General features: G+C 38.5%; 2 protein-coding genes across 3 annotated transcripts; both read right to left on the reverse strand.

Annotated features, from left to right (window-relative positions):
• On the reverse strand, positions 1-9,558 carry ckap2l (cytoskeleton associated protein 2-like). The gene is made up of 9 exons (XM_085295391.1): positions 9,391-9,558; positions 7,429-7,495; positions 6,175-6,229; positions 4,819-6,005; positions 4,273-4,468; positions 3,741-3,896; positions 2,947-3,007; positions 2,368-2,527; positions 1-970 (listed from the first exon to the last, which is right to left on the reverse strand). Exons 1-9 carry the CDS (start codon positions 9,428-9,430, stop codon positions 661-663), a joined length of 2,232 nt encoding a protein of 743 aa, XP_085151517.1. The 5' UTR covers positions 9,431-9,558; the 3' UTR covers positions 1-660.
• A 1,344-nt stretch (positions 9,559-10,902) lies between these two features.
• LOC146563046 (interleukin-1 beta-like) lies at positions 10,903-12,892 on the reverse strand. 2 transcript variants are annotated; one of them, XM_085295392.1, is made up of 5 exons: positions 12,769-12,892; positions 12,320-12,557; positions 11,958-12,119; positions 11,592-11,725; positions 10,903-11,444 (listed from the first exon to the last, which is right to left on the reverse strand). In XM_085295392.1, the coding sequence occupies exons 2-5, from the start codon at positions 12,534-12,536 to the stop codon at positions 11,223-11,225; spliced, it is 735 nt and encodes a 244-aa protein (XP_085151518.1). In that variant the 5' UTR covers positions 12,537-12,557; positions 12,769-12,892; the 3' UTR covers positions 10,903-11,222. The 2 variants fall into 2 exon arrangements, with proteins under 2 accessions (XP_085151518.1, XP_085151519.1); XM_085295393.1 differs by having other exon boundaries at positions 12,320-12,554; positions 12,769-12,836.
• Between the last annotated feature and the right edge of the window lie 562 nt (positions 12,893-13,454).

Here is a 13,454-nt window from a genome sequence, read left to right on the forward strand (position 1 = left end):
TTTTTGATCCATCGCTGTTTATTTTAGTCCCCAAGTTATGCAAGAAGTGCTGCAAAACTATACATGCAATATATACACATACAGATTTATAGGCTTTAAAGGGAAAATATTTATTTTACATTACTATTTACATTGCATTCTTTGAAAATAAAAAAATAACAAAGTCAGGACAATAAGCTCAACATCTTCTCCATAAGGGAGTATATCAAATACTTGAAATATTAAAAATATCCAAAAAGGAAAAAAAAGAAAACTGAGTGTTTGAAAAGGTCAAATGTGTCATGTCATTGAGTCACAGGCGTAACTAAAAGGAATGAGAGACAAGAGGAGGTCATAACTGAAAAGAAACGGCATCAAGAGAATGTGTACTTAGGTAGTGAGAAGTGTGCTACGTATATGAACAGGAGGGCGTGTATGTGAATAAACAGTGTGCAGAGCAGCCAAATAAACACAACAGGTTTTCCATGAGGAAGTGTCAAACACCAAATTATGAAAAAAAACAACAATCTCCCCAAAATATCAGCCAATATATTTACAAGGAAACTCATATTCTCAAATCACAGAAGGGTGAAAGCATCGAAGCATGCAGACTAAATTTTTTTTCACCCTCCCTTCCACATTAAAAGTAACAAATGGTGTAATATTGATAAACCACTGAAGCTAATCATCGTCGTCACAGACTAGCTGGACAACCACTTTGTCTTTGAGCGCCTCGTTTTCTCTGTAAACGTACACTGGTGCACCACTTTCAGACGGGCTGGGTTCCCAATCCGTTTGCTCTTCACTTCTTTCTTTCTCGTCCTCACAGAGCAGGTCATTGTACGAGTTAACGCACAGGTCGTGGTCCTGAAGGGGAGAGGGGTATCGGAGCGAGGCTCTCTCGATTCGCACTGACCGCCTAACCGGGGTGAAGAAGCGAATCTCCTGACCGTTGACCTTTACTGACTCTCTCTGTTGACTTGGAGGGCCACTAAGTGAAGATAAAACATAATTAATTATAATCCACAGGAAAAAAAAAACATCTTGCTGTAAAAACTGTAAATAACTCATCATTTCTTTGTTAAGCTGCTTGGATATGATTCTCATTGTGCATATTTTTTCTTTCTTATTGCTTCTGACTTGTGATTAAAACAAAAAGCATACTTCAAACAGAATAAGGAAAAAGGTGAAACCAAATAAAGCACACAGATCAGTGAAAAAGGTTCTAACATTACAGCTTACTGTGTTTAACATGTGTTTCTACAGCAGCCTGAACACAAATTAACAGTATCATTATTATAATATCAACATCACTTAAAGAATTATATGACCCTGTTTTAGTGGAGTGTTTGCTTTTGGACCTCTTTTGATAAATGCTGTTGTTTAGTTCTAAATATATGCACGGATTACCACAGCACCATACACGCAACATACACAGGTTTTAAAAGCTAATTTTACATCACTGTGTACACTGTATTGTTTGAAGAAATAAAATAATAGCATAAGGACCATAAGAACAAATCTATATCTTGCATGAAGAAGTTACTTAGCTGCAAAAACGGGTCGAGAATAAAAAAACAACAAACAAAAACACAGGACGGTTTGAATGGTTCAAACATGTCATTTCAATGTGTCAGAGCAGGACTGAAAGTCATGGGAGACAACCCACGGTCAACGAACGGATGACTAAGAAAACTGGATTTAATTTATGTGAAGAGAACAGCTCAGTATTGTGAAGCGTGCTTCCCTACGCGAATAAAAAACAACGAGGAAATATCTTATTGCCAGAGACACACGGAAGGAGCAAAGCAGCTTTTCTAGCTGAGGGCACAGAGCCTGGGTGTAGCTCATTTCAATATTTACACTCAAATGACAAAGCAACACAACAACTTAGCCTTTCTCAAACTGTGCATCCAGCAGTGATTTTAGTGAGTGATCTCTTAAAAGTTGTCTGCGGGACAGTGTTCAAAGGAGCACGACAAACACTCTTTATATAGATTTACATTACTCACAGTATCTACAGAACACAGTAAACTTGGCACACATAATCTAGAGTGTGCCTTGAGATTATTAAATGGGATTGACTGACAATGTCCCATTTTCCCCACATTTTGTTCTTCTCTTCATGCTCTTTGCAAACTGATTCAGAAATCGCCCCCATTATTAACTATGCAATGCTTTTATTTCCGCGTGAATGCAAAAAAGGAAACGAGCCGTTGGCGTTGTTATCATGAAAAGTCGATGGCTCATAACCTCAGTAGCTTACAACTCATGGGCTCTGTCATCAAACAGATTAGAGCTGAACTAATGCTAAAAAATTTTGAGCGACCAAACAAATACATCAGAGAACAGTAACATGGAGAAAATGACACGATGACTCGAACATACCCAGGGGTTGCCGTGATCTTGTACTTGACCACAGACGACTCTCCTCTCTCCCCATAAATGAGCGCTCTGACAGGTTTGGGGGTCATCAGTGGATTGCTGCCACAGTCTGGAGTGTTTTCAGGTGTTGGAATATGTTCGACCTCTTTGTCCTGTTCTTTAGCTGAAAACAACATGAAAATGTGGGTTTTACTAAATTTAATTGGGGAAAATATCCTGCAAGAATTAACAGGACTTGATTTGATGTAGAAAATGTGTGCATTTAGTAGCTGCACATTTACACTTCCAATGACAAAGACAATACCCAGGCTTTGGATACCATACCAGTACCTCAGACTGGTAATCATATACTCTAAAAATGTGCATCTTATTAAATGTGCATATTTTAAATAACATTCATGGTCGTATTTTTGTTTAAAAGGAAGGAAACGTATATTATTATGCAACGGTTTTAATTTCATATTAGGCTGTATGTTCCCCATGAATTAAATGAGTTTGACACCCCTTATCTAAGAACTAAAGTTATCTATTGTAAATCTTAACGCTGCCGCTGCCCCCACCAAGGTCATGAAGGTGAGTTACCTTGGATCTCGTCCTTTTTCTTCAGAATGTCAAACACCACGATCCGCAGCTCATCTACTGGCTACAACAAAATACAATTACAGGAAAACAGGATTATTATACATTACTGGAAAGCTTTCCCCAGAGATGACAAACTCTTCACATCCTGCTCTGAGCTAAAGTTAACTATACGCGTATCAAGTTCAAATTTGTTTATATGGCACAATTTCATGCTAGACCAATTAAAAATGAAAAGTGACTAACATATACAAACGTTTCTATAAAAGGAAAACTTGATTAAAGAGAAAGACAGTTTTCCAAATGCAGTCAGAATTTCCAAGCTACTAGTTGGAATGTGTATTTGTGACTCGCTAAATAAGCTACGCAGACCACTGATCAGCCTCTATCCATGAACATGCTGCAGCAGTGTTGTTTTTGAAATGCTCTACCTAGCTAAGAAGCCGAACAAAAACCTGTTTTTTTTTCCCCGAACAGTGATACTGGAACTCACTTAATTCTGGCCTCTGAGTTATCTGGAATACTGCACTAAAGACAAACAGGATGCATGACATAACCCCCCTCCCCACCCACCCCCCAAAAATGCTGAAAACCCCACACTGATGCATCAACAACAGAGTCATTTAAGTTAAGATTTGCTATGCTATTTTTGGCCTCTGTTATATTATAAAATTTTGTTTTCTCTGAGTGAGCCCTGTTTTGTTTATGTAGGTGTGCACAAGACTACAGATGGAAGAGGAAGATGCTTTTTTAATACATAAAAGACCTTGAGAGTCTGAATATCACTGTTGCCTTACCTCCAACACAATACGAACAGCCTCTTCGAACATGGGTAGGACATCGAAGTTTCCTTCTTGCTCCATGAGGCGGACTTGACAGATCCAATATTTCGCAAATTTCTGGGAAACAGCAGGCAGGCGGGAGAGAACCTCCTTCACCTGGTCTCGGCAACCCTGCAGGTGTGAAACGTGTTCTCAAGTAACTGGCAGGATACTCCAAAGAGTTTATTTTATGTTTATCTTTAGTCATAACTTTTTTACACTACCATTACGTAATGACTAACCCGGTGTGAGAAAAAGTTAAATGTAGGGGTTGAAATTCTCTGATGTCCTGTTATATTCTTCTTGTAAGTTTTACCAGGTAAAAGCACATCTGCTTTCAAACAAGGTGAGACAATATTTTCTGTATCAAATGCATTTTTCTTACTTTATCTAATGACTACACCGAGACGACAAACTTTCAAGTCTGTTCTCTGTGTTTACTACACAACTTCAGGTGAGCAGTTAAATGAAAAGTGACACTGAATCAAATCAAATACAACACACACACCTCTCTCAGTAACTTGAGGCAGTCAGCCAGGGATCTATCTACAGCACAGATGAGGGAGTAGGCCTCATCTTCTTCAGTCATGGAGGCCCAGAAAGGCTGAGGCACTGAGACCGTGCGCCTGACCTGAGGTTTGCCTTGCATTGGAGGACGTTTGTAGGTAATGCCTTTGGACTCCCGCCATTCCTGCAGTTTTTTCCTTTATGTCAAAATGAGATGAGTTATTAATGAGCAATATTACATGTAACTATGAAAACAGAGCTTGGAATGTCTACAGTGACAAACTGACCTAGAAATCGATCCGTGATCGATCGAGATAATAGTTTTTATATTTGGATCTGCTTAAGCCAAATAAAGTCAGTCACTAATACTGAAAAGTTATCTCGTCCTACAGATAACTTTTGGTGTTCATCACATACAGAAAGAACTGAGGTCACTGGGGCCGAAGTCACAAGGCAAACTTAATCCCACTGTGAACTACATTGGAAATCTAGCAAACTGTACCATGTCACAATTTTGTAGTACAGTTACCTGTACTGTTCTACTTACATTCTTTCCACCTGGGCAGCAGTCAGTTTCTTTCCCTCAGTCTGAGGAAAGACCTTACTCTGGACTTTTGGGGTCTTCGTGTTTGTGGCTTGGCCTGTGAGACGGACGGTCCTGGAAGGTGGCGGGACTGTCTGTGAAATAAGTGGAGCGACTCTACTTTTTACACCAGATTTGAGCGGAGGAGCATTTGAAGCACGATTTTCTGTCTTGCCAGCTGTCTCTTTAGTTATCTTGGTTTTCCTTCCTGTATCAGTCACAGCAGGCTCACCGACAGGTCGAGAGTTGCATGTGGTAGCTGGCCTCGAGAATGCTTGGAAGGCAGCTTTGCATGGCTGGCTCTTCTCCCCTTTAGGTTCAGTTCTTGGCTTTGTGGACTTGTTTGCAGGCTGACCAGTTGATTTTTTTGCTGCTACTCTTACCTCTGGCTTAAAAGACGCAACCGTGCACTTGAGAGATGTGTATGTTGTTTTCAGTCCACTTGATAACTGACTTTTAGATGGCTGAGAATGACTACCTAGAACAGGTTTAGAGTTAAGTTTGTTTTGACCCTGAACTTTATTCTTAGCTCCCATAGTTGAAGAAATATTTGCAGCAAACCTCTGCGAAACAGACGTTGTTGACTTGCTGCTGGATTGCACCTTCTTCGCAATTTGATTTGTGGTAGTTGTACTAGCTGCAGTGACAGAGGTATGTGGTAGGCTTGGCTTTGTGGCTCTTGACTGGATCACTGCAGGAGTAAGTCCTGTTTTTGTTTTGACAAGGGGGCCAAGACTAATCCTGGTACTGATCGTCATCGTTGGACCTGATATGGCAGAACTTGGGCCAAAGCTGAATTTGCTTTTTGATTTGACTCTGACTGTATGAGCTGTGTTTAAAGGGGCTTTGCCTGAAGTTTGAATTCCTGCATTTGCCTGCTTGTTGACATGGCCGGCTCCATTCAGGTGAGGTTTGAAGGACACAACACTGTATGTTCTGGTGAGCGAAGGGTTTCGATTATGTTTTGGCTGTGCTGGACGACTGTTGTTCTGCTGTGCCGTCAGTATATTGCCGTTTACATTTCCTTTGTTACTGACACTAAATGCTTTCTTTTCAGGGCCTCGACTGGCCTGAGCTGTCACGCTTTGACCTTTTGTGATATTACGCTTGAATCCGTCAACTGGAGCTTTGTTTTCTTTTCCTGCAACAACCTGTGAAAGAAAAACTACGAATTAACAAAAAGGGAATCAACACTAGCCTGATTCCAAACAGCATCTCTGTCCAGCCAACAAACTGTTTCAGATTCCTTCGCTGACACTGAATTATTTAAAGATTTTGTTGTCAGATTTGTGAGTAACAGTTCGTGCATTCAAGCTGTACCTTTTGTGTAGATGTCACAGGCTTCTTACTCACAGAGTTTCCAATTAGGTTTGACCTAAAGAGTGAAACATCAGTTACTTAATTTATCAAAACAGAAAATGAGCTTCAACAATTTCCAAATGATGACCAGATATCCTTTTAGAGTTGATCATTAACTGATTTTATTTTTGTTAAAGTCTGTGGTAAGAATTTATTTTCTCCCTATGTTTATCATTCATCTGTTCATACAACACAAAAAATAATTACAATTATTTGGTTTCATTGACTCATGGTCAGTGCACATAAAATCCATGAACCCAATGGACCTCTTTTTGTTTTATTAAATGGAATGTGGATTTGTAAATAAGTATATGCAAATATAGGTCAATAGGTTTATGATATATCTACATAGATAGATGCAATGTTCACTGCTTAGATGTTTTATTTATTTTTATACTTTAAAAATATGAAAGATTTGAGACTTTGTGGGGGATTTAAATCCCAGAAAAAAATCAGTCTGATTTGTTATATGGATTACCATATATACCCATAGGGGAGTGTTTCATTCTCACATTTTCTTGGGTGTTTGAAAAGAGGTTAACTGGGCTTTTTTTTTGAGATTTTGATTCTAATGCAAGAGAAAACAATGATAACTAAATAAAAACTCATACACAAGGACAAAAACTATAATGAAATGTACTGACACTTGATAATATTTAATAACAAAATGAAAAGTGGAATGAGTTTGGAAGTGATCCAATCAGTCAAACAATGTTAGACATGTACAATTTGATCTGCCTCAACAAACAGGTTGGAGTGCCCATGCTCATGTTTCTCATCGGAAAAAAAAAAGAGCCAACGCCTGCAAGTAAGAGAGAGCATACTTACAGACACGTTTTGCATTTGATGTCAAGGACAATAAGACTCGTTTTAAACCGTGTGGAGCAACTCTCACCAGTAAAAACACGAGAAACTTTTTATGCTTTATATTTTATTCACCAGATTCAACTTTAGATTTAGTCTACTTTAATCTTATATTTAGACAACTAAAACTTAAATAATTTATGGCTAAAACTAAATGACGTTTTACTCAAAACAGCTTGACTAAAACGTAATCAAAATTAGCTCTCAAAATCAACACTGCATCCAAGAGGCCTCTTCAGTTCTAAACCTGGCACAGTCCCAGATAATAAATTCCTGGTGATGGGCTGTCTCCTTTCAACACCCAGCAACATTTCATAAAACATTTTTTTCCACATGCAGTTTTATTCTTACCTTGCTTCAGGTAGCTTCAGCTTTCCTTTTGCTGCCAGATATTCCATTAGCTTCTGCTTACGGATCTCTGTGACAGAAAACATACAGGAATTAAGCACCATCAAATAAAGATTTTTCACTATACTCACATGTAAACGCCAAACTTGAGATTCATGAAATGCCTGAACTGAAAATTCTAAAGGATTAGTACGAAGCAACATCATGTATTTGTTGTTTGTGTTGTTCTTGGTTTGGCTGTTCGCTATAGCAATATATACAATATATATACAAATACATGGGAATATTTTAGTTGAATGGGGAGGTGATAAAAAAAAGTTTTGTACTTTGATGCTATTCTGGGTCAAATCAATGAAAATGGTGGTTTTGGGGACGGTTGAAATTGTACATGTCATATATGTGTGTATATTTTAAGGGAGAGAGTTCAAGAGGGATCTTGAAATTGTAATACGAAACATATGTGTTCCCACCACATTTGTGCAGGTTCAAGCAGAGGCTGACACCTGCTGGTCTTTGAAGGATCATGGGAAAATCTCCAAACAGTGTAGGAGCATAGTAGTACTTCACTTCACTGTGCAATACCTTTTGTGCAATACTTTTGTTAATAGTCAACGGTGCAATAGACCTCAATACTTGAAATGTGCAATTCACTTGTATTTTTATTCCTATTTATCCCCTTCATATATCTTATTTATATATGTGTGTGTGTGTTTAAATATATATATATATATATATATATATATATATATATAATATTCTGTAACTGTAACTTCTGTCGGTGCTGTGCTTTTGGAAACCGAATTTCCCAGAGGAACCCACCCGAGGGATTGATAATGTTTTATCTTATCTCTCTTATCTTATCTAGTATAACTATATGTGGTTCACATACAGAACAGAGGTCATAGGTTTATAGAGATGTAAACACTCAGAACAAGCAGTTGGTCCTCAGTCCTCTTTATTTTCTCTAGGTGCTCTGGCTAAAAGACATTCATGTTAGGTTAATTGGTGATTCTAAATTTGCTGTGGATGTTAAAGTGCTTGAAAGTGTACAGATAAGTGGTGTATGAATGTAGAATTAAAGTGGGACTTAGAACCTCTTTGAGTGGTCAGTAAGACTAGAAATGTGCTTTATTAATGTGAGTACATTACATGTGGCGCTCCCTGTCTTTGCTCCTGCAAGAACAAGTACCCACAATGCGTGAAAATGAAACAATAAAAATGTTCCAATCCACTTATTCTGAGCTAACTGAGAATAAAACAAATCAAAAGTGGGATTGTGGGTCATAATAAGATTATAAAGGTGCCTAAGATGCCATTTCAGTGAGTGAGGGAAATCATTGTGAGTCCCACACATGTACGTCTTCGACCACTGTTTTGAATACAGGAAAGATAGCAATAGCACGTTTTGTGCTTGTTACACATACAGAAGTGAGAACAGGGTGATTGTATGGTTATAAATTGGTTATATAATAAATTCCAACAGGTCCAGAGTTTCCTTGCCATTTTCACAGTCATGCATTAAATCATTTTGGCTGTTACACTATCCAGGATCTCAAACTTTATTTAAGAATCAATCTTCTATTTATTAATGTCAGACCAGTTATTTATACATTGTAAAAGAATATGTAGTTCGTAATTTGTTGTTGATACAATGAGGGAATTGACCGGGACAATGCTATGAAAGCATGAATATGAATTGTACGTGTTAAACAAAACAAACAAAGCAGACTCCTGCATGGACAGACCGCCATTAGGAAGGTCGGTTAAAATACTCAAAAGGCACCTCAGCTGCGGATAAAAGTCACTTTTTAGTGTTACCACCCACTTAACTCTATCCGTCTTCTTCCACCCTGAATTGCTAATACTAACTGTACTGTAAGTTAACGTTTCCTAAGTCGCAGCCATAACGTCTTGTTAACCGTTTAAACTTTGCTAGCTTTTATGGAACTTAATAAACTCGCTAACCTTTTCTGGAAAGCACTGGCTCGGATTCCCCTTCTTCCATTTCTAATAGAAATTGTTTTCGTCGTATAAGTTTGTAGAAATCAGCTAAACAAACGTGTTTCAAACACGTTAACGTCGCCCATAATAACTGCGCTCGCGCATCCGCTTTCGAAATTGCCGGGAGTTAACGCCTCCTTTCTCTGATTGGATGATTTGAAATTTCGGGGGAAAACAACACACTTGCGCAAAACTCCTGCGCTGATTAGAGCAGAAATCATCTGTGCAAATGAATGAAAGGCAGGCGCACCATTTCCTGGACATGATGTGTCAGCTGTGCTTTATTATATGACCAAACTTTGTATAAAAACTCTTCAAAATATCACCGTAGACGACATAAATAAGAAGGTACGATACAGCTCATTAAAGTGGAGACTGAAATGAGAGTTTTTTTTGGAAACATAGGTTTTATTTTAAATTACTTAGTGATCCAAATTTTAAAAATTAAAGGCAGGACAACATAATGGCGTCTGGGAAGACGTTGTATCCCTTATAAGTCAAAGTCATACATAATCAATTGTAGACAATTAGCAGTTAAGTCCAGGCACCAAACAAACAAAAACTAAGATACACTGATTTAGACAGACTAATTTGTTTGGTAAGAATGCTTTTAGTCCACTCTGCCACTTGGTGGCGACAATGTACCATTGAATTGTTTGCCCATCGCTAGTAAAATGAACAGGAAGAAGAAGGTAGGCTAAGATCATACATGATAAGATCAATTATTAAGGTAGACTACATAGAAAAAAAAATCTCAGAACAGGAAAAAAATGCTTAATTAAATACAGGATATATAGTAAAATTGAAGGAGCTCAGTAAGCAAAATATCAAAGCAAAAACTGAATAAAATACCATTAAATGGCTCTAGTAAGTAACTCCAGTGAGTTTAGCCAGATGATTCAATGAATTGGATTAAGAAAAATAAGAAAATAAAAGTAGTTTACTAAATATATAAAATAAATGTCAGAAACCCAACAAATTTCTCACCGTAACAGAGTGAAACGTGTAGGAGACACTGCAATAAAGTGGCTTAATGTGCACACAATGTGTTGGATTGGGCAGAGTTTAAATAAACTCATATCAGAACAGAAATCTTGCATTGTAAAGATTTATTGCACAAGGTATCTGTGCTTGGATCAGCAGAGTCTGATAGATAAAGTGATCTGCCTGTCCAATAAGTTGGGCAGAAAGTGATCAGGGTTATGATGGTTAATGTCTGTTTAGTTGCCAATCACAGAACCGGCTGTACTGATCAGTGTGTAGCCTGTCGGTGTCATCGGCTCTATTCTGACTCGGGGTTTATTACAGAACACCGCGTTGCACGGAGCTGAGGAACAGTGGTTGATTTCTGACTATTTTCACAAATAACATTTTGTGAACTTTGCTGTATGTTGTGGTGAGAGACTGTTATTGTCTGTTATTTATCCCTATTTGAGTGGATTACCAGATATTTAAAGAATATATCAGCCACAAATATAAATTGGGAATAAAAAATTTATTTCAGATTGTTAGATCATTTAAATACTTGTTTGTAAAAACAAACAACCAAACAAATAATTAACATCTTGCAATAGCATAAATAGATGAATAAATACATATATAAAAGCATCAACAGTATGTTAAATTATTGATTAATAACTACACACCAGATGCTCAGAGAGCACAATGATGCTACCTTGTGATGTAACTTTACATCATTAATCATTCCAATTTATGTACCTAGCACATACTTTAAGAAGGTCAAACTGGAGCGCAAATAGAGCTCCAAAATTCATCTTGGGAATCCTTAATGGGTTTTAACTCTGGCGCTGGATGTTGAAGCTTCTGTAGCGTGGGGCGGTCTCCTGACACACTTCCACCACCTGGTCGTCGTCCTGCGCTGTGCTGATGTACCAGTTGGGGCAGCGGACAGACATGAGAGAGCTGATGCTGAGCCCAGTGTCGCGTTTATAGAAGAGAAATCGCACCATGTCGCTTTCAGCGCTTATCCTTGTCAGACTGTTTTTATCCGTCACCTCCTGAGAAGAGCAAACATCCATGTCAGAGAGTTTCAGTCAACAAAATTAGGCCTGATATCAAATATTAATTCACCTATATGTGTGCAGTGTCTTATAGATTATAACAAATGGTGTGCTTTTCATGTGAGATTCCTGAAAGAAGTTTACCTCCAGGTGGAGGGTTGGCTTGTCGTCATCCTCGTGACAAGACAGATAGAGGTTTGTGCCTTTGATGCCCAGAGCGACAGGCCTGGTCTCAGCGATGGGTGTAGGGTGCGCGTAGGTCGACATGTTCAGGTGCACTGTGGAGAGAGTGATGGATACAGGGTCATTTTAATAAATCATGGCAGCGTACGTAAGCAGGAAAATGTTAGAGGCACAATTGAATCAATTTAATAAATTCAAGTTACCTATCCTTTCTACTTTATGGCATTTTAGTTCTTTTCTACTTCATGTTTCTAACAACATGGATGATGATTGAATATTTTTAATGATTTTCAACTATTTAAACGTCTAAGTGTCACATGTAGTTACCTTTGCGGTCATCACTGCCTCCCTGCAGCATCACTGCATGGAGCTCCATGCTGCTTTGGACCAGAACCAAGCTCCTCTTTTGGCTGTCAGTCACAGTGCACTCAATCTCATCCCTGCTGGTGAACTGAGGTGGTGCACCTGTCCTCTCGATCACACTATGCTCTGGGACAAAAACAGACATGCATGGTTGAATATGGTGTTAAACTAGATTTCTGTCTACTTATGACTAGGATGGTAAAATGGAAAGATACACTATTTGTGTATTAATCTAAAGAGAATTCAAAATAGCTAAACCTAATTCATATTTTATAGAAGAGATAATGGCTCATTATGAGTTTTTCCAGTATTAAACTTGTGATTACCTTCCACAATGCTCTCCAGCATGATGGAAAGCAGGTTTTCATCCTGGAAGTCTGTGCTCAGCACTGGCTCTGACTTGCTGGTCTTTAACCTCTCCATGGCAATGATGAGGTTGACCACACTCTTCATTGTCACTGGATGATGGGAAACTTCCAAGTCCAGTCCCTTGGGCATCTTGAGGCTCCATTCCTCAGCCATGTAGCTCATTTCGAAGTCCATCTTTTACTGAGTTAAGATCTGCTAAAGCACAGAAAATAATTTGTATTATCCTCACAGCTGGATTTTCAGCAGAACTTCTACTCATCTTATACTTTCTTTATTTTGTTTCTGTTACTATTTACATTTTTATAGCATTTTTAAAAAATTGCTCTCTACTGTTACAAAGCAAGGATCTTCTTTGCTCAAGATGAACACTGTCAAAAAACCAAACGAACATTGTAAGTGAGCTTACCTGTTGAAATTTGTAGATCAGAAGCTGTTTCAATGTGCTGTGTTCACTGTTGTTCTGTCAGTGTTGTTCTGCCCGACTGTGCTGTCTGGCAGGGTTTTTAAATCCCCGCATCAGGGAACTTTCGTATTGCATACAACACATACGTCATTATGATGCAATAGTGGAGTTGTACAGGTTGTCGGCGGTGAAGCAACAGCTTGAAGCATCTGCACAGAAGAGTCATAAGTAAAGGATAAATAGACTGGCAATTATAAAGTACCTCTATATTCGTTTTAGGTATTAAAAGCACTTTCACTCGATCACACAGCAGTACTCCATCAAACGTTCACCCGAATGCCTGTGTAGGTTTGATGAATATCCAGGACATGATAGTCTAAGTAAGTAAGTAAGCAACTAGCCTTGTTTAAGGTTTGTGAAGCACTTTCACCTCTCATCCCAGAGGCTTTCTCAGTTCTAAAAACCAACTGTTGAAGAGTCCCAGGTATTTAAACCCTAGTGGGGTTTTCCATGCATTTATTGAGTGGTGGTCCGAACACGCTTCGCTGCATTGCATGCGATGGATGAGAGGAGTAACAAGTCACTGCTCTGTGAGCATTAAGTGTCTCTTGATTTCTCAGTCAGATTCATACATGAGCAGCCATCATTCCCAGATCATCAAAACAACTGCGCTTTAAGGTAAATGTTGT

The sequence above is a fragment of the Mchenga conophoros genome, linkage group LG12 (genome assembly GCF_057382185.1).
Source record: "Mchenga conophoros isolate Kocher_MC1m ecotype Shallow Benthic linkage group LG12, M_conophoros_male_GT1.1, whole genome shotgun sequence".
In the NCBI taxonomy this organism is placed as follows: Eukaryota; Metazoa; Chordata; class Actinopteri; order Cichliformes; family Cichlidae; genus Mchenga; species Mchenga conophoros.

Excerpts from the sequence above, each read along its gene's own strand:
- ckap2l (XM_085295391.1), bottom strand. The coding sequence starts at position 9,430 with ATGGAAGAAGGGGAATCCGAGCCAGTGCTTTCCAGAAAAG. Across the intron at positions 7,496-9,390 it reads GCCAGTGCTTTCCAGAAAAG|AGATCCGTAAGCAGAAGCTA; the intron begins GTTAGCGAGTTT and ends TTTCTGTCACAG. Across the intron at positions 3,008-3,740 it reads CTGTTCGTATTGTGTTGGAG|CCAGTAGATGAGCTGCGGAT; the intron begins GTAAGGCAACAG and ends ATTTTGTTGTAG.
- LOC146563046 (XM_085295392.1), bottom strand. The coding sequence starts at position 12,536 with ATGGACTTCGAAATGAGCTACATGGCTGAGGAATGGAGCCTCAAGATG. Across the intron at positions 12,120-12,319 it reads GCTGGAGAGCATTGTGGAAG|AGCATAGTGTGATCGAGAGG; the intron begins GTAATCACAAGT and ends TTTTTGTCCCAG. Across the intron at positions 11,445-11,591 it reads AGCCAACCCTCCACCTGGAG|GAGGTGACGGATAAAAACAG; the intron begins GTAAACTTCTTT and ends TGCTCTTCTCAG.